The 20,423-nt window shown below is 53.1% G+C and overlaps 1 protein-coding gene across 1 annotated transcript in view; it reads right to left on the bottom strand.

Annotated features, from left to right (window-relative positions):
• Positions 1-19,171: 19,171 nt before the first annotated feature.
• LOC119103462 (frequenin-1) overlaps positions 19,172-20,423 on the bottom strand; it is a 33,975-nt gene continuing 32,723 nt past the window's right edge. Inside the window, exon 7 of the mRNA XM_037227010.1 lies at positions 19,172-19,932. Coding sequence (XP_037082905.1) covers positions 19,762-19,932 — 171 coding nt within the window. The 3' untranslated portion in view covers positions 19,172-19,761. The remainder of the gene's footprint in view (positions 19,933-20,423) is intronic.

Here is a 20,423-nt window from a genome sequence, read left to right as displayed (position 1 = left end):
CGCGTTTGTGTGTGTTACAGTGCTGTTATAGACATTAACGGTTGCCACACGTGAAAGCGTTGTCTTTTTTTAACGAGTGATGGATTTCTGGGTTTGCCCTCATGCGGTGAACAAAGGCAGTGCCACTGACTTTCCTTGTAGGGCGAGCATGTCTAAAAAACCGAAGTTGTCTCCAGATTTAGCCCACTTTATAAACTAGCTTCCTAGATATGTGAAACTAAGTACAGCCACGTTTCAGCCTGGCGGGATCTCATGACTTGTTAATCAGCGCCTCCTCTTGGACTGGTGGGGCTTTTAGTACCAGAAACGCCGCCGTAGCCCAATCAGTTAGTGCGTGCTGCCCAGCCCACATGTGACGGTGTGGGTAGGTTGGAATCCCTTCGTTATTCGCCCCCAGCGCTCCACATTCGCTATTTGCCCCATCTCCTTTTAGGGTCTCATCTGGAGTAGAAGCTTCTTCCAAAGTGTCCTGAACCCAGGCAATCCGAGTGTGGGTATTCCACGTATAGATTAGGGCATATCATATAGGGCATATATAGATAGGGCATTAAACCTCCCGAACATAGTCTTTCTGACCCTCATCTTTCCCAGCTCGGGAAGCAAGCTCACCGTTGCTGCTTCGTCAGCGGCGAAACTGCTTCGTTGCGTTATGAGTTACCGGCTCGGGAAAGAATGCTGAATGGGCAGCCGTAGAGGACAGCAGCCATGTTTTGACAGCTTGGATGTGTTTTTATGCGTTTGGCCCCCATTCAGGGCTTACCAGTTCACGACTTGATCGGTGCCACGTTTGAGCACTGGAACTAGACTTAAACACAGTTTAACATTTACGCGCTCCCCTATTCTGGATTTTTCTTGTCGACATTGATTTACATGAATAGTAATGCATGGTCCAGTTCAATGAGGACTCACATGTTACATGCCTCGGTGCCGCTTCAAAAGGACCAGGCCTGGAGGCCCCCCCCCCCTTCCTCTGAAAGTAGACCCCATGCTGTTCAGGAAGGCTCCTGGAAAAGCTTTTCCTAAACTTACATCTCCTGGCGCCGCCCCTGCCAGACCCAAATTGATGTGCGCAATCCACATCAATGAAAAGTCTCCATCAATCTCTTGATGAACCAGCTAATTGTCCTAAATGGTATCATGTGCAGTATCTTGTCCACAAATGGATATTCATTGAACCATATCCCATGATTTGTAATGTAGCTTGCTTTGTAATATGCCACACCTTTGTTCTAGAGCCCAGTGATAACTAGATCAGAAACAGGCTATTAGCCCGATGTGAAGCATAAGTTATTGACACCCATACTTTCCCCTTTCTTGCAAGGTTTACTCCGTTGGACGCTATAGGCTACCTGTGGTGCAAACGTGACAGCGATCACTTAGAATAAAAACAGTTGCATCAAGAGGTTCTAGTTGCATGTAGCTATGACCAAACAGCGAGCAAGCCGCCGGTCAGACGCAGAACAAGTTCCACGCCGGTTAGGGGCAACGCTGCGACGTTTTCACAGCAGCTCCGCGCTTTTCCTAAGCCCCACTCCACGGTACTCGTCTCGTATTCAACGATCACTTGCAAGCTGAGCGCGGCTTCACCGAACAACAGCATCCGACGCCACCTCTACATCGGCGTGTGAAATGAATCCGTTGCTATGCGACCCACCTGACCGCATGCCTCTAGAGTTCGCACTGGCGTGGACTGTATGCGCGCGAGGCGCTGGGCGGGCAACGCTGCCTGCCAATAAGGGCGATTATTCACACCCTGGCGGCCGCCTCAAGAACCATTTTGGAAGCTCTGGTTCTTGGACATGCTGTGCCTTGGACAATACGTACATAGGACATTTGGTGCTTTGGACATTCTATACATTGGTCATTATGAAACGGGCCCCTTCCACTCTGCGCCATTTTGGAAGTTATTTATCATTTGGGACATTGTGTACCTTGGACATTACGAACTCTAAACGTTCTGTACCTTGGACATTCTGTACTTTGGACATTCTGTACCTTTGGACATTCTGTACCTTGGACAATATGGACGCCTCCCCAAGCATCGCAACAAATACAGTGAGCACGGCGACAGTGGCGCAAGCAGAGGGTGGGTGCACAGGGGGCACGTCCCCACACCGGTTCCATGTGGCCCGAAGGGCCGCTTAGGACCTGAAATTAAGGACCCGAAAGGCCGTCTGGAGGTCATATTCAGGTGCCTCCGGTGAATTCCGGTGCCAGCCAGGGAGCCCTGTTCGTTAATCAGCCACCTCCCCTAAGTCAATAAGGTCCTATATGTCAGTCAGACAATGCTAGTAGTGTGCAGTCGGCTCCGTGTCAGCATGGGCCAGAGGACCTATTTGCTAAGCAGGGAGAAAGCTGGAACCAGCGTTTTACATTGGTCGGAGCCTCAAGTATCTGTCAGGGCCTCACAGCGTCAAACAGAGGGTCCTGTGTTGGCAAGGGGTCCTGAGTCGAACAGAGGCAGTGTTCAAGGAGGCCTGAGAAGCATGGAGGACCTACCGGGGCCGACGATAAAGGGCTCGTTTGGGGGCTCTAGAGGCACAAAAGGCTGGCTGGAGTCTTATTCAAGGGCCCCGGCCTGCCGGGACGGGCCGTCCAATGGCGGTCAGAGGGTCCTTTGCGCCGATCGGGGACCGTCTGAGCCGATATGGGGCAAGGGCATATATGAAAGTCAATACAACCGTTACCACACAGTCGGCTCTGTGTCGGTATGGGCCTGAGGGCCCAATCCCCACGCAGCCACAAAGCCTGGGCCAACGATAAACGCTGGTCGGGGCCCTGTATCTGTCAGGGGCTCACAGTGCGTAATCGGGGTCCTGTGTTCACAAATGTCCCCAAGCCGACCAAGGGCAGTGTTCCCTGAGGCACGAAGAAGGGCCCAGGCAGCCCACCGGAAAATTGCGATGAAAGGCCCGGTTGGAGGGCAAAAGGCCCCAAACGACTGACTGTAGGCCACATATGAAATTGCGTCCCCCAGGTCTGAAACCTGAAATATCAGTCAGAGGACCTCTTGCACCGTTTGGGAGCCTCCTGAGACAGTGTGGGTATCGAAGTCGGCCAGAGGGGGCCCATTGCCCAAGCGGGAACAAGGCCGTGGGTACGATTTGCATTGGTCTGGGTCCCTGAAACAATGGCTGGGGCCACTATGTCGGCCAGGGGTCCACAGGGCCTACCAGAGGGTCATGGATCGACTAGTGGTCGGTCACGGGCCCTGTTTGAGGAGGTCCGAAGGGGGAGCGGAGGGTCATTCGGGACCAAAAGTCAAGGCCCCGATTGGAAGACCGAGGGGTCCTAAGGACTGGCTGCAGGTCAAATTCAGGACGCCCTCCCCTCCCGCTGGGCCATGGCTTCAAATGTTAGTCGCAGGGCCTCTGGCATCGATTGGGAACCCCAGACTAGTCATGGCCTCTATTTCGGTCAGAGACCAACAATACTGGACAGTCGGCTAGGTGTCGGTCTGAGCACTGGGGCCTCTTTTCCAAGCACGATCAAGGCCCGGCCCACGATTTACATTAGTCGGGTCACTGAAGCCATGAGGGTGTCGGTCAGGGGCCCCAGTGTCTAACAGGGCGTTCTGTATCACGAGGTGGTCCGGGTCACCGGGAGCCGTGTTTACGGTGGTCCGAAGAGGAGCCGAAGGGCTTGACCGAAGGGCTCCTTGCCCCAAACCAGCAGTGTCATGACCCGAAATGTCAGTCAGAGAGCCTCTATGAGGGTCGTCTTATCAGAATTCTCTTTCCATATGATACAGGGCCTTGACACTAAGCCAAACAGGCGGCCGAAGTTCTTGTTTGTGTCCCAATGTCTCCATGGTTCTATGGTTCCAATGATTCTTGACATGACTTTCAAGTTAAAAGACATTGGAAAACATTTCTCAAGAGGGAACTAGGCCGGGGTCCGCCATTTGCAATGTTCCAATCCCTGTCGCAATCAGGGTCTCCTTTGTCGGTCAGAAGCCCCAGTGTCTAATAGGTTCTTGTGGCGGCAAGTGGTCCCGAGCAGGCCAGGAGCCGCGTTTGAGGGGGGCCCAAAAAGGGGCCAAAGGTGAGGGTCTCCTGATCGACCGGGGGTTCCCGGCCCGGTTTACCATAGTGACGGCTGGAAGACCGGTGGAACGGAAAAGCCCGCCAGCTTTTGACCGGGAACAATACAGTGCCGCCCAGTATACTACTCAAGCGGGCCTATTGCCCGAAAACAGCAATGATTCCCATCAATATTGAATAAGGCGGGTCGAATCGAGATAAAAAATTAACTAAGGCATCCCATGTTTGTCTGAGAAAGTTTGTCTGCTTTTTGGAGAATCGGTTGGTGAAACAGACTGCGCCGTATGGTTTGAGCATGCGCGATACGATGGCCGGTGTTGCAGTTTCCGTAAAACCGGACGGCGTTGGCTACTGTAACCCAGGCGGCGGGCGCCGTGCGCTCAAGAACGACCGACATAAAATAATGCTTCCCAGCGTCTTTCAAATTGACTTCGTACGATTGGAAGATTAGGCTGGGCGTATCTTCTTTTTCAACTTTGAGGTTGTCCTCTGGACAGACTAGCAGCAACCAGTGCACAAATTGATAGATATTCCACATTTACTTTGTTCTTCTACTACTATTTTACATTATTTATTTCAGTTCCACCACCCAACTCCAGCTTCATTACGCATTGCAGTGAAGGTCAATCAGTTCTCATCACTAACGACCGCCTTGGTGGCTGGTTGAATACCCTTCGCTCGGGTGGGTGGTTAATTTGACCCCGCTGAGATCTTAAAAAACTAAGAGGGCTAGGGGCACCAAATTCACTGGGTGTGTTAGATTTTATGTAAACGCACCTGTGTTAAAGTCTAGGGCTCCTAGGTCATGACCCTCAAGTCAAAAAGGCCAAACAAGCTCAAACTACAGGTAAGTGTCCAAAGTGTCCAGACCTTCTTATGCAACCACCGTGAGCCTAGATACCTGTTCTAAGCATAAGATTACTGGTGTCCATTCCAGGTCAGTGACCTTGTTTAAACTCCAAAGGGTCATGGTAACTGAAACCATGAAAGGTGGCTTTAATTTATTCTTTTAAATGAGCGCCAAGGATTACGCTGGGTGGTATGTTATTAAACACAACATGTTCTGGCTCATTTTAGATCAGTGGCCCTTTCTGACCTTTAACAATTCTATGGGACATGTATGATACTGTTCCTGACATTTATAAACTCGAAATAAGCACCAGAAACTTCCCCATGCATCAAGATCTCGAGTAAAAAAAAAGTTTGATTTTGACCTCGGTCTAACCTTCATGCCTGACCTTAGGTAAATGCAATCTGTTTATTAAATTGTTCCGTTGCCTAAAAAACTATGTCAGAGACGTATGACTCCGTCCCACAATACTGCTACATTAGATTTAACGATTCTCTAGAAGTTGTGTTCGCTGAATCCATAGCCTGACTTTAATCTGCTGTAGGTCAGCAAATTGCACAGTACATCTAAATTTTTCATACCAAAAGATTTGTATTCAGTTGCCTATAGCTGCGCAAAATTTGGCGCGGCTACGCTGCGACGTTCGAAAATAATTCTGGAAAACCCTGGAAGGTAAAATTGCTCCCCCCACCCCCACCCCTCGCCCGAGCGCGTGTTAATCTTAAGTCACACAGGTTAAATGTACGCCCGGACTAACTTCTAAACGTACGATTTGATGTCTTAATGCATGCAAAGGTGCTTGTTTCAGATGCACCGTCGTTTTCCTCCGTCCGTTGGCCCCCTTGTGTGAGCTGAGGTGCCGGCGCTGCGCAGCCTATGGAGAGAGCAACGTTTGGTATCGAGCTTTTTTTGCTAAGATTTGCGAGCGCGCATGTTCGGAACTACGTCGCATGTGTTTAGCACTAATCGATGCTGATTGAATGTAAGCATTTCCATAGCTTGGCCATGTTGATGCAAATTGTTGACCCATTTTGATCTACAATCCGACATTTGCGAGATCCTTAATATCTCGGTAGAACCCAGATCAAAATGTTTGCAAACCTTCCTAGTTCTATTGGCTTAGAAAGTGGCCACTGGACCATTGTAAAATGAAGGACGCGGGTGGTCTATTTCATGCAGTCGCTTAATGCATGATTTCTTGTTTTTGAACTATGAAATTCCGATAGAGTTGCTCCAACGGTAGCTTCTGGCTTCCATTTCAGTTTTAAAAGGTAAAAATGGAAAACAACATATACAAACATCCTCTCATCAACAAATTGGCTTCATGCGGCGATTGTTTTTGCGCGGGTGGAGGGCTCGCACTATCAGGGATCCATTTGTCAACTCTGTGCTCCCCTTCTGGCCGAGGCTTCCGTTGTGCCCATGCACAACATATTTGGTCATTGGATGTGCGGCGCGCATGCTTATTTTTCCTAGTAGGAAGCAATTGAGAGCCTCCTCATTGGCTGTTGAGGCTGACAGCCAACGCCCAGATCGCTTCGACGAGCCCATTTCACGCGTATGGAAGTTTCGCGGACGGCTTTCCCAGGGAACGTGTCTAGCATGTTACGGAACCCTGCTTCTGCAAACGATGACAACTTTGCCCACAAGAGACGAAACTTCACGTCGTTGTCCAGGGGCGCAGCCATAAGCCAGGGGAGCGACCCGGGGCTTGGGGCGCCTCCTCAAAGCAGGAATTTGGTTTTTTCACCATAGGTGAGTGCTGAGGGAAAGTTTCAAACTAGTGTATCGTATGCTCACCGAGCCCTCAGCCCCTTAGCACTCTGGCTGCACCTATGTCGCTGTCGGATTCTTTTCTTTTTACTCTAAGATTGGTGCAGTGTGGTGTGTGTGGGAGAACCGGATTCGAACATAGTACGGGTCGATCGAGGACATCTTCCAATATGCCTGCAGACATGTGCCTGGAACCCCAAAAAATGTCAGCATCCGATCTCAGGATCCCGTCAACATGGAATCATGTGGGACCCAGGCATGTGTCGCCTACATACGCAAGCTGGCTGACCACTTTGCGGGTTCACCGGAAACGGCGCTGGTCGCTTTCGAAATGTTGCTAACAAATCATGCATTTCACTTGTACTGTGCGACGATGCCAGCAATTCCGTGGCCTGTGATCAGGCCCTTGCAACCGTGTTGAACGCTGCTTTTACTGCAAAACTCAGCGATCCTGCTGCGACAGTGCCATTTGACACGCCCGTGAATCAACTGGTTACTTCTGTGAACAGCATAAGTGGGAAGCCGATGTAAGAAATATTTTGCAGTTTCTGGCCCCTGACCAGACCTTTGTCTACCTGTGTCGATTTGTGCCGATCCTAATAGCCCGACTTGTGCCGACTTGCTGCTGATAGCCCTATACCAACGCTATGGAATGTACGCAGCCGCAATCTTTGGTTTTGATTACGAGTATTTTTCCCCGGGCCGCTGTATTGTGGCCATCACTCTGCGTGCCGTCCGGTTGCCGTTAACTCCGCGCTGTCCGGGGGAGTTCGGGCAAAAAAGTCCACGTCTACTGATGTGAGGATGGCATTGCCAACCGATCGTGCTCCCGCAATCACGTCGCCAGCGCGAGGCTGCGCCTTTCGCGCGCAAGTAAAACTATTCTAAACTGGGCGCCCTATCTGTGGAAATTACCGTTCCAGCCGTCAGCTAGCATTGACTGATACGCTGTCAGTGGGCCCGACTTTGCCACATCTGGCCAGCTGAGCACCTGGCGTGAACAATTTGTCTCTGTCTTAACTTACATGCTGCCGAGAAAACTCTTTTGGAGTGTTCTTCATTTAGTACGCTCATTTTTCTTCGAGGGCGTGAGCCAAATAGCGGCCTCCCATGGAGCCTTTAGACGTCCGCCCCGCCCCAGATTTCTGTTTTTTTCTGGGTCCAGAGCGGTGGGAACCCGTCAACCCACACAGGATCTGCAGTCATGATTCACGGGTAGATGCGAGTGTAGTCAATGACATCCCGTTTCATGTAAGTTTTAGATCCTGAAGACTATTGGTTACTATTATTCCTTTCGACTGCTTGCATTGAACTTTTTCGTTGCATAATTGTCCATTCGACTTCTTGCCTATGAACCGACCCAGGCATCGATGGTGGCGCAGCACTGGTAGTCCCGCTGGCGGTGGCGGTGGCCACGTGACATCGATGGCGTTGTGCAGACCAGGTCGTCGGAGGCCAGTAGTGGTTGACCCGGAAACTGGCGGCGGCGAGGCGGACCCGAGCCTTGTATGCGCTGATTCAGGTGTGGCGTATCTGCACACATTTGACCTCATCCCTTTGGGAAGACTAATGGTCGCTTTACATTTCACTAGCATTAAGGAAGCATGATCTGCTGGCCCACTCACTCGAAAACAACAGTCTGGGTACTGATAGCGTAGTGGTTAAGCTGCACGACTGGAAAACCAGAGGTGCGTACGGGGATCGATTGCTCGCGGTGCCCGCGCTTCCTACCAGGCAGAGAGGCGGGCTAAGGCCACGAAGCCTAAGCACCTCGGCGGACGAGTGCGTCATTAAACACCAATGGCAACAACAAAATGAATGTCCGTGCTAGCAGAAATTAATTTTGTCACACGATTGTGTGGACCTTCCACTCTCCTTGCTGTGCCGGGGCTCACCTTGACTGTGGCTGACCCATGGCCTGCGGCAGAGAACTTTCTGGTACCGACAACAGATCAGCGAACGGAAGACGTCAACTGGACCAGCCAGTCAAGCCGCTCACCCAGCAAGCCCTCGCTATAACACCCACATTGCTCCTGTATAAAGAAAACCACCAGCAAAGTACGAATTGACCTCAATGACATAACCGCTAGACACAAACCACGGGGGGTGGGGGAAGTCGCTCCCACGCACTATCCCAAACACACGGACACACGCGAAGTTCAGCAATGCGGCCGTCTCGCTCGCCGTCACGACTCGTTCATGCCACGGCCGCCAGCGCTTTGAACTTACAGGCGCCAGGTATTTCCACCCCCTCACGTAGGCGGTTAACGACCGGCGGATCCCGCCGTTGGCCCAATATGTGTCGTTGGTGAGCGCGGGCCGTCCGCGAGCGCGTGTGGTTACTGCGCGTCCGCGGCGGGGGAGACGCGAGCTCGCCCCGCCGGCCAGCGCCGCTATCCCGACCTTAGCCTTACACGCTGGGGCATCCCCGCGTGACCGACCGCTCTCAAGCCGCGTCAAGGGGCGGGGCCACCTTGACCGTCCGGGCCTGGTCGGTGCATCGACGCGCCACCCACTCAGTGGCAAACGTGGACACAGCACCAGCAGACAGAACGGACACGTGACTGAGCGCAGAGCGCGAGGGTAACAACACTGCCGCCCAACCACAAAATGATATGCTCTCCGGAGCATAGATCTTCAGAGCCTCCTCGACGACACGCCACCGCCTTACAGAGGGGTCCCCTCTGCCACTGACGTAGCCGCGCGACCTGAGCCAAAGGAGACGCCTCGCAATGGAGTGCCCAGACGCATCTCTGCAGAGCTCGACCCCTGCGCTCCACGGCCTGGTCACGAGTGTCCACTGATGCCGGATGCCGAGCGGACTTGGCTAGCGTCGGTGGCGGCGGGACGAGGAGCGCTCCTGTCGCTGGCCACGTCCGAGCCCTACAGATGCGGCCAGCGGGGCCCAGTCAGATACAGTCACGTGTTCCCGCTCGACCCGAGCTGTCGCCCGCGTCAGCCCGGTCTCTCTCGCGCCCCTGACGTCCCTCCTCTCTCGAGACGAGACGAGGCGCCGACGGCTTCCAGTTTGTGCAGCCCTCCAGCCTTCTTCGTATCACATTTATTCGCATTGCATCTATTCGTTCACCGCTCTCTTCACATCGCATTTGTTTCTCGCATACGTAGTCCTGTGTCTGAAACACGTGGCGACGAGAGTAGAAACGCTGTCAATTGGTGAGCACGTACTCTTTGGACAAAGCTCATTAAGCATTATCTTCAAGGGAACATGCTGCTTTGACATCATCTTTTTCCCAAGGAATATCCATGAATTGTGCGGGCACATGGATGGGGAAGTCTCCGTCAGAGAAAGTGTCGTAGAGCGTAGACATTCTTAACGCCGGCGCCGACGTCAGCAGCTCCACCAGCCGAGCAAGCGTGGTTATCATAGCCACAGCCCATCGCAGTGGATCTGTGTTGAATGTAGCAGTCTTCCTCAGCACAAGTGTTTCCTTAAAGGACCTCGGAATGAACTGGGAATGATACCTGCATAGCTTCAACAAATCTGACGACACTGCGACCGTCATAGCCTAGGGCCGGCCGACCCTGTCAGTGTTCGTGGGTCGGGAAGACGCCCTCTTTCATCACCCGATAGTAATTGGTTTAACATGCTCATCAAGGCGCATTGGCCTGCCTTTTTAGCATGCTGGTTTCACTTCTGAAGTATTACTTGTTGAGGCTGAGCTTAAGTTTCCACGGTTTGCTGTTTTGACTGCTGAAACACTTGCTCCCACGATTTAGGTGGCCTTCCTTGGTGTTCCAAAACCATGGTATACCAGCGATCTATGCAAGACACATACTTATAGCCATACCCACCAGAAATAACTTCATTACCAATCGAGACGTCATATCTGTTTGTTTTTGTCCAACGGGTACAGCGTTGAGCTAGTACTGCATTTTCCCTGTTGAGAAAACGGTTTCGATCTCGAGCTGTTGAACCAGTTAAACCTGCCAATAACTAATGGCCACATCCATCTTGCCCAAGTTCGCACCGCGGCCAACGAGCTCTATGCGCCATCCGCCGTGGAAAATGGTCATGCCATATTCTGTGTCAGGCCATACAGTGCCCTAAATCCACATTAGATCTGAAAGAACTGTCGTTCTTCATGACCCTTCCAGCAGAAGAGCACCAACGATTCATTTCCTTCGATGATGTCGTTTTCGCCATTTGTCCTTCTTGACGCTATACCCAATCCCTGGGAAGTAATAGACAGAGGCCTCTGCTCGACAGCAGTGGCAACCGCCCTTTTGGTTTAGTGCCGGACAAGACAAGTTTTGCCAAGGCGAACTGAACACTGTTCAATACTCGTCGAGTAAGGACCTTAGTTTAGCTTCATCGCTTCCCATGAGGTGCAGTTTTCGGGATTTATATCAGGAGGAACTCTCGTCGAGTCACGCGACAAGGGCGTATCTTTTCCTCTTTCCGATATCCCCCTTGACACAGCTCCCCCTCATGCTGCACCATCTACAGGGCACCCACGCTGGGGCCTCCTTAAATCCTGACTTTCTCGTCACCTAGACGCACCGGCTCGACTGAGAGGCGGGATCATTCCGGTGCCGGCCTTAATGTTACCATTACCGCCGCGTGTCGAGCGGCAAGGTGCTCCTGGACCTTACCGCAGCGCGTCCAACGGCAAGGTGCTCCTGGACCTTACCGCCGCGTGTCGAGCGGCAAGGTGCTCCTGGACCTTACCGCAGCGTGTCCAACAGCAAGGTACTCTTGGACCTTACCGCCGCGCGTCCAACGGCAAGGCGCTCCTGGACCGGTTTGAAGCTTGATTTGATGACGTCTTCGACCTGCACCTGTGGCGACGCATCATAGCGTCGTGAACGGGCTCCACGCTGACTGTCGCCAGGCGCGCGCTCCGAGAGGGGTCACCGCTTCCTTGGCTTGCCCTGGCTCTGGATAGCATAACCTCATCATAAGTAGGTAAGGGACCGTTGAGCCTCCAATATGAACGCTTCCACGCCCGTCATCAAAGACATGAAGACGATGACGACAACATATCCACCTTTGAGTCCAACGGGTACCATCTTCAACGATGCTCTTCGGCACGTCATTGGTTGCCCGAAGACCCTGTCGCGAATGCCAATGTCGACCCTCGTCGCAGCGCTAACTTCTAATGACTCACCACGGGCCGTAACTGTCAACCGGGTAGTTGAGCCAATCGACCCGGAACTTTCCCGGGCGAGCCCCGCGGTCAGGTCCTCGCGAACAACATAAAACTCTACGCCCAAATCGAACAAACTCCAGACTTGGACACTTCCGATATTGTCGCTAATCGTTGCTGACCTGAGCTGGGACTGACTCACCGCCACACCTCGCCGCCGGTCCGCAGTACCGCCCGACTCCCCGGCTGGGACAGCCGACGCCCCCCGACCGCACAGACTACGCCGCCGCCGGTCCGCAGGGGCAATACCGCCCGGCTCCCCGGCTGAGACAGCCGACGCCCCCCGACCGCACAGACTACGCCGCCGCCGGTCCGCAGGGGCAATACCGCCCGACTCCCCGGCTGAGACTAGCCGACGCCCCCCGACCGCACAGACTACGCCGCCGCCGGTCCGCAGGGGCAATACCGCCCGGCTCCCCGGCTGAGACAGCCGACGCCCCCCGACCGCACAGACTACGCCGCTGCCGGTCCGCAGGGCCAGTACCGCCCGGCTTCCCGGCTGGGACAGCCGACGCCCCTCGGCCGCACAGACTACGCCGCTGCCGGTCCGCAGGGGCAGTACCGCCCGGCTCCCCGGCTGAGACAGCCGACGCCCCCCGACCGCACAGACTACGCCGCCGCCGGTCCGCAGGGACAGTACCGCCCGGCTCCCCGGCTGGGACAGCCGACGCCCCTCGACCGCACAGACTACGCCGCTGCCGGTCCGCAGGGACAGCACCGCCCGGATTCCCGGCTGGGGCAGCCGACGCCCCTCGACCGCACAGAGTACGCATTGCCCGGAATCAGGCGTTGCCGTCCGGCACCAGGCCCCGGGCGCGAGCGTCCGGTGGTTGAGGCGCCCCTTGTGCATCTGGCCCAATTCATTACACTGGTGGCGTCTCACCGTGGACCGTTGGTACATTTGCCGAGGGAGTAGGTCGCCTTTTTGCAATTTTTATTTGTTGTTAGATCACGCGCGTGCGGTTTGATTCATAATACCACTTCGCGCGAAATCTTTTTGAATAGTTCAGAATTTCGACTTGAAGAAGCCGATCCTGCGAGAGAAATGTCTTTGGACATAAAGCTATTTTTACACAAAGATAAAGAAACTTTGCACTTTGGCTTTGATTTCACCCCTATGGCGTTTGCCACCGTTGCTCTTTTCTAGGCCCATATTAGCTTTGGGAATGGGGATACCACATGGTAGTGGCGCACTGATTGAAAATTCAGCCAATGCGCTTCTCGTTAACAGGCCCTTGCGGGCTGCTGAACAGCGTATTTGGGCCTAAAATAATTAAAACTAACATTCTTATTTTGTATTGACGGTACTGCAGTGCCACTACTCAGTGTTATTCTTAGAAGTAACTAGTTCTGATGTTTCACTGGAGCATGTTTATGAAATATGTCCCAAAGGTGGGACACTCCCTGTAAGGCAGGACCAACGAAAATTATTCAGTTCGATGCACTGGGAGCACTAATCCTCAGACCAGTAAGCGCTGGTCTGTCTAGACAGAACGGCCATCTGTCCTCCCCCTCCCCCCCCCCCACCCTCCAGATGCCTCATAGGCCTCTGAAAGTAAGGCACCTGTTCATCGACCAATCCGCTCACGTGCATTGCCAGTTAACCCCCCTTCCCCTAGCTCTCTGTTCGGGCGGCGAAAAATATCGCTAATTTCACACGACGGGCTGCAAGGCCGGCATTCTGAGTACTTCAAAGCTGCCTAACCTTTTGGAAACTTGCTCTCAGAAAGCCTGATTGTGTAACATGCCTTTTGTCAGTCTTGTCAAGGATCTGTCTGCTGCACATATGGCAAACGTTCATTTCATTTTAAGTGGTTCCATCCGTATTTCCCAGTAAGCGCGTCCCAATTCCATCTTGAGCAGCCGTGATATAAGAACGTCTCACGGCAACCTATTTCATCCTGACCTTCAGGAAGAATGTCGCTCGCGATCCAAAGGCGAATCGCAGCCGCTTCAATTTCCCAAAGTGCAAAGAAAAACTGACGCTACATGCTGAGTATCCTAAAGAGTATGAAGGACACGAGATAATGTAAAGGTATGGGTAAACTATTGCAGATGGAGTCAAATCCGGCAGGGGAAGATTTACTACCACCTTACCCAGATATCGTCTCTCTCCTCCTCTCTCTCTTCCTCTCTTCTATCTCTTCTCTCTCTCTCTCTCTCTTCTCCTCTCTCTCTCTCTCTCTCTCCTCTCTCTCTCTCCTCTCTCTCTTCTCTCTCTCTCTCTCTTCTCTCTCTCTCTCTCTCCTCTCTCTCTCTCTCTCTCTCTCTCTCTCTCTCCTCTCTCTCTCTTCTCTCTCTTCTCTCTCTCTTTTTCTCAGCAGACCAGCACCGCGATATGAGTTATTTGGAAAGATTTCCCACAGCTCGCCGGGTGACATCCAAGTTCAGCGCTCCGAAAACTTGCAAAAGTTCACCGTACATGGTTGTTGTGCTGTTCTGTTGATTTACAGAATATGTGAAAATGGTTACCGCGCGGTAAAGCGCGTTGTGCCTAAACGGTGTACATACGCCTTCCTACAGCGTCTAGTCCGTAACTTCAGCCGTACTATGGTTTTGAAATGACTGCTGCTTTTTTGGAATTCGACAAGAACATCAGGATATACTAAGTCACAGATTTTACACGACAGCATAAGTTTGCACAGAAATAGAGTAGGAAACTAGCCCTGGACAATCCACTATTTACACGTCTACGACAGACCGTCAGAGTTTACTGCCTGTACCTGGTGCGCCAAGTGACAGCCCACATTAAGAGACATTGGGACTGCCTGTACCTGGTGGGCCAAGTGACAGTCCACATTAAGAGACATTGGGACTGCCTGTACCTGGTGCGCCAAGTGACAGTCCACATTAAGAGACATTTGGACTGCCTTCACCTGATGCGCCAAGGGACGGCCCATATTAAGAGATATTAGGACCGCCTTTACCTGATGCGTCAAGTGACGGTCTCTCTTAAGAGACTTTGGACCTGCCTTTTACCTGATGCGCCAAGTGGACGGTCCATATTAAGAGACATTGGGACTGCCTGTACCATGATGCGCCAAGTGACGGTCCATATTAAGAGACATTGGGACCTATGCGCCAAGTGATGGTCCATATTAAGATACATTGGGACTGCCTTTACCTGATGCGTCAAGCGACGGTCCACATAAGAGACATTGGGACTGCCTGTACATGATGCGCCAAGTGACGGTCCATATTAAGAGATATTGGGACAATGCGCCAAGTGATGGCCCATATTAAGAGACATTGGGACTGCCTGTCATGATGCGCCAAAGTGACGGTCAATATTAAGAGACATTGGGACTATGCGCCAAGTGACGGTCCCTATTAGGAGACATTGGGACTATGCGCCAAGTGACGGTCCATATCAAGAGACATTGAGACTATGCGCCAAGTGACGGTCCATATTAAGAGACATTGGGACTGCCTGTACCTGATGCGCCAAGTGACGGTCCATATTAAGGGACATTGGGACTATGCGCCAAGTGATGGTCCATATTAAGAGACATTGGGACTACCTTTACCTGATGAGCCAAGTGATGGTCTATATTAAGAGACATTGGGACTATCTTTACCTGGTGCGCCAAGTGACGGTCTAGCAAACGGAGGGACATCACCGGGCGTAGCTAGAAGGACCTCAGGAAATGAGGTCAGAGAAAATATGGTTGGCTTATGCTTTCATATAAATCGTCCTCGCATTACTAAGACAAAGCCCATACAATTCCTTTCCCAGGGGATATTTGAATACAAACGCAAGCTAATCAAGCCAGAGGACAGCTCCTGAGACAAAGAAAGTCATCGCGATAGAAGTCAACGCATCTCGAGGGTGATATGTCCGCGTATGCTTAATTGTTGTTCATTTTGTATGCATTTGCACACAGCGATTCAGAGAACATCTGGAACACCAATAGAGCATAGCTCAAAGATTGTGAAAACGTCACAAGCAGATCAGGGTGGGTTTATGTAACAAGCCTTTGCATGCATCATAATGTTCCTTCGGTGCTAAAACAAGGCTGAAATTACATCAGAAGTTGCAAACCCAAGGCAGGAGAGCATACACCGGCTGGTGATCTCATAAACGCGTTCTTTCCAAAACAGTTGGAGAATAGCGTGCACGTTGCGAAAACAACACTTAATTTTGGTCTGCCCGTCAGCACCGGCCGACGGAAGTTCGGCCACACATCATAGTGCGTGCGAGATGAACCGGCCTGAGCCAGCGCCCGCCGACCGACGGAAGTTCAGCCACACATCATAGCGCGTGCGAGATGAACCAGCCTGAGCCAGCGCCCGTCAGCCACACTCCAGTCTCTGAACGTTCTTCACTGAATCACGTAATACCGGCAAACCAAGGGCGGAGTCTTTTCAACTCCCGGCCAGCTCTGGTCTCCGCTCTCGAAATATTCGTCAGGACACTGGTCTAGCCCGCTCGCGCGTGAGGGCAATCGGCGCGAGGATGCGGGAACCGGGGGCACTGGGAGCAGCTTGCCCCATTCACAATTTAAGTGCTCAAGGGGGGATCCCCCTCTTTCCCAACTTGGAGGGCCTGCTGGACCCATTCTGGTATGTTAAGGGCCCAATTTGATTTGTAAACGTGCAAAAGTTCATTTTGACCTGTCGGGGCTCATTCGGGTTTAATTGGGCTCCATCCTGACCAAAAGAGGGCAATTCTGAGCCTCCAAAGGGCCTTTTCTGACCTGAAGCTAGCCTTTTCCGACCTGTAGAAGGCCCAGTATTGACTTTGATTATTGACTGCCCATCTGGTTTTTAGAATATTGACTGCCCATCCTGGTTTTTAGAGGTCCCATTATCAGTGGCGGATCCAGAGGGGAGGAAAGACCATGCCCTCTCCCCTTGGACGCAGAATGGGCCCCATAGCCGGCCGAACAGACGCAGTTTTTAAATTCAAACGTAAAAGAAACTGGGACGTCTTGAGCTTCCGGGGAACCAAGAATAATCGCGAGCGAAAGTGAAGGGCCCACGACCAGACAGGATAATTCCCCGTTGATTGAGAAAGTGGTAATTGGGGAGATTTTAAGGATAATTAGGCTGTCCGCAGTCCCTAGACTGCTGCCGGAGGACCTACATATCCAGTTGCAGGGTCAGTCTAATAGCCGATGAGTTTTTCACGATGCCCTTGATTAATTTGCATTTGTTCGGAGAGTCCTACGCTGTTGTCGGGGCCCTGTCTGCTAGCATGGCGTGACACTCTTGTCGATGAGGGGAGTCTTCCCATTCACCCGAAAGGCCCTCTACTTTATAGCCGGGAGCCCATGTGTCAGCATGCCGGGATATTCTCGGTTGCTCAGGGCCCTTCACATTGACCTCGGGTTCCTTCGACTTGCTTGGAGAGACCTGCGCTGTCGCTGAAGTGAATATAAGTTAACTCAGCAAGGCACTGCTCCGCTCACTGCTCGGGGGCCTCTACACTGATCTAGGACACTTCCCTTGACGTAATTTGCGGAGGACCCTTCATTGTTATTGAAGCTCTTTCTGTTGACTTGCCCGGACACAACTTCTTATATCATGTAGCACAAAACGCGATTCGTGATTGAAACTTGCACAGAATGTTCAATATTGACGGAGAGCCAATTGACGTCGTCAATATTTGGCAATCATGCTCACGGACGCTAGTTCTGAACGGCTCGACGATAACATGGTCCTGACGCGCTCCGTGCCGCCCGGAGCCGCGGCGGCTGCAGCCCAGCGAGCCAGCACCGGCTGGCTGGAGCGGTGGCTGCTGCTGGCGGCTGGCCCCTGCCGGCTGGGAACTTCCCGTCACATCGCCCAGCGGACCACCGAAGCGCTGTGGCTGCCACGAGACCCTGTCAGTGATGCGTTTGGGGGCTGAAAGATTGCAACGCTGTCGGTGTTGCGTCGCCTTTCATCCCTATCGCCATAAACCTACGCACATATCCTGCAGAACCGCGTTGGTTTTTGTCGTTTCAGAAATGCATAGATCATACTCTACTGCCACTCATTGGTCCACTCATTGCTTCATGATCACAATGCCGTGATGCTCGTACCATTGACCTATTGCCGGTTTCGCTTATCTCCGGCTGCCTCACTCCCCGGCCGCCCCGTCAAGCCCACGTCTCTTAGCTCTTTATCCTAAACTTCGCTCTTGGTAGAAGTAGAAATGACAATGCTTACACTCAAACGCGGACCACCGGCTGACTGCGGTAGTGACGATGATGTATGTGCATACATACAGATCCATCACGTGTCAGGTGTGTGACTACATCATCCACAGAGCGGGTGCGGGGCGACGGTCCCTCGCGTTCAGCACTTCGACTTCGCACAGAACCTGGGCTTTGAAGATAACGTGAGTCAAATGGGGGAATCAGGCTTGAATGAAGTAGAGCTAGACCTCACTGCAGTGAATAGAAGAAACTGCGTCAGTAAAAGCACAGTCCACTGCGCGGCAATGTGGGGTCTGTCGAATCGGATCTGTCAGGTGAAACAAGAAGCAGCGTGATGATTTCTAGGCAACGTCGCAAAGTTTATTTTTTGTTTTGGATCGTACTAATGATTGACGCAACGATTCTGCGCTAAACAATATCGTACTGTTCCACGTGCAGATGCGTAAATGCCGCGGTACCACTTACATATAAACGACAAACCGTGACCTGAATTCAGATGTTGAGTATCAACAGATCATATCTTATTGTTCAATGGAAGAAAAGACAACATAGTTTAACAACAGCGACGAATGCCAGCACATTCCAACACAGTGAACGTGAAATAGATAAAAACTCAGCACACTCCAACACAGTGAACGTGAAATAGATAAAAACAGACTTGGCATTTACGTGTCTGCCCGTAAGTCCCACACGTCTAAGTGGAAACGCGCAGGTCGAGTGCGTAAAAGACCAACATTCGCCATTAGTACGAGTACGTGTCTGCGAAGTGGAACGAGGCCGTCAGGTGAGCCCACCCGACGCCACCCCGCTCGCCGAGGCACCCGGCGAGAGACTGCCCACCCGACGCCACCCCGCTCGCACAGCCGGCGAGAGACTGCCCACCCGACGCCACCCCGCTCGCACAGCCGGCGAGAGACTGACACTGGACTCGCCATCGCTCGGGCAGCGAGCCGACCCGGGTCACAGCCTAGCGAGCACAACTGGATGCGGCCGCCAGACCGGGACAAAGAGCGGCACGCAGCGGGGCCAGCGTGCCGGGAGCCCAGCCGCAGACACGGCGTGGACCACGTGGTGCGCCGGGGGTCCCAGGCTCACCGGCCCGCGCGCGCAGCTGGGGAGCGGCTCACCGGGCCGCACACGCAGCTGGGGAGCGGCCCACCGGGCCGCTCCCCAGCTGGGGAGCGGCTCACCGGGCCGTACATGCAGCTGGGGTGCGGCTCACCGGGCCGCACGAGCAGCTGGGGAGCGGCTCACCGGGCCGCACACGCAGCTGGGGTGCGGCTCACCGGGCCGCACACGCAGCTGGGGTGCGGCTCACCGGGCCGCACGCGCAGATGGGAAGCGGCTCACCAGGCCGCACACGTAGCTGGAGGGACTTGGGCTTGCTCGTCCGCTGGCACAGCTGGACTGGAGGAGCTCTGCCTCACTGGGCTGCATGCGCGGTTGGAGGAGCCCTGGCTCGCTGAGGCGCAAGCAGAGCGTAGCTGGAGGGGCGCTGTTCACTGGGCCGTGCGCGCAGATGGAGGAGCCCCGGCTGGCTGGGTCGAAAGCGCAGCTGGAGGAGTATTCGTTCACTTGTCCACATGTATCACCGGGCCTGTGCGCAACTGGGAGCAACCGGAACGCGGCGGTTGGCTCGGTGCGGGGGACAGCCGGGGCCGCTGGATGTCTGTCCAAATGGACCCGCTCACATGTCACGAGCCACTCCCGAAAAAAGGTCCTCCTCGGTGCGCGAGCGGGGCACTGCTGGAGTGCCGGTCACCACAGTGTCCCGACCGGCTGTGTTAGGGCGTTTCGCCGAAGCTGAGTGCTTGGACTATTCGCGGGTCTGTCTTGCTGCCCTCCTTGAACTCCTCGAAGGTGAGCTGATTGTCGCCGTTCTGGTCCATCAGCTCGTATATCTTGTCGACACGACTCTTGGCACTGTTCTCATCGTCGTCACTCACCTGCTGCCCCTGAGAACGGTGTTATAGCGTTACCCTTCAAATTACCGCCGCACACTCGAGCGCTTTGCACGGCCTTAGGCTAGCGTGGACTATTGGTCCTAGTTTGAAGTTCATGCTAATCCCATCAGCGCTAGAGACCCCAACTCATCCAGCAGGGGGAAGGATTTTCCATCTAACTGGTACTTCCTGGTATATTCAATGAAGGATCGATAACTCAGCATAAAAGCTCTGAGCTTAAAATGATAAACGTTCAGTGCAATAAAAAGGCTGTGTACGTCATCATTAGCACACGATAGAGGGGTTTGCAAGAGCACGCAGAAGACTAAAGAACGACAAAACGGGGTGTTATTAGGACATCAGAAGCTGTGACAACACGGCAACAAAGCTAGCATGACGACATAGAGTACCGGGCGTCGCTGTTGGACAAATCATGGAAGGTTAGCCGGCGGATAGCTAAATTCTAGCTGGCATACTTACATTGATACGGGGAGCGATAACAA

The sequence above is a fragment of the Pollicipes pollicipes genome, unplaced genomic scaffold, assembly GCF_011947565.3.
Source record: "Pollicipes pollicipes isolate AB1234 unplaced genomic scaffold, Ppol_2.1 Scaffold_5724;HRSCAF=6776_pilon_pilon_pilon, whole genome shotgun sequence".
Lineage (NCBI taxonomy): Eukaryota > Metazoa > Arthropoda > Thecostraca > Pollicipedomorpha > Pollicipedidae > Pollicipes > Pollicipes pollicipes.
This window is presented reverse-complemented; position numbering and strand designations above follow the sequence as displayed.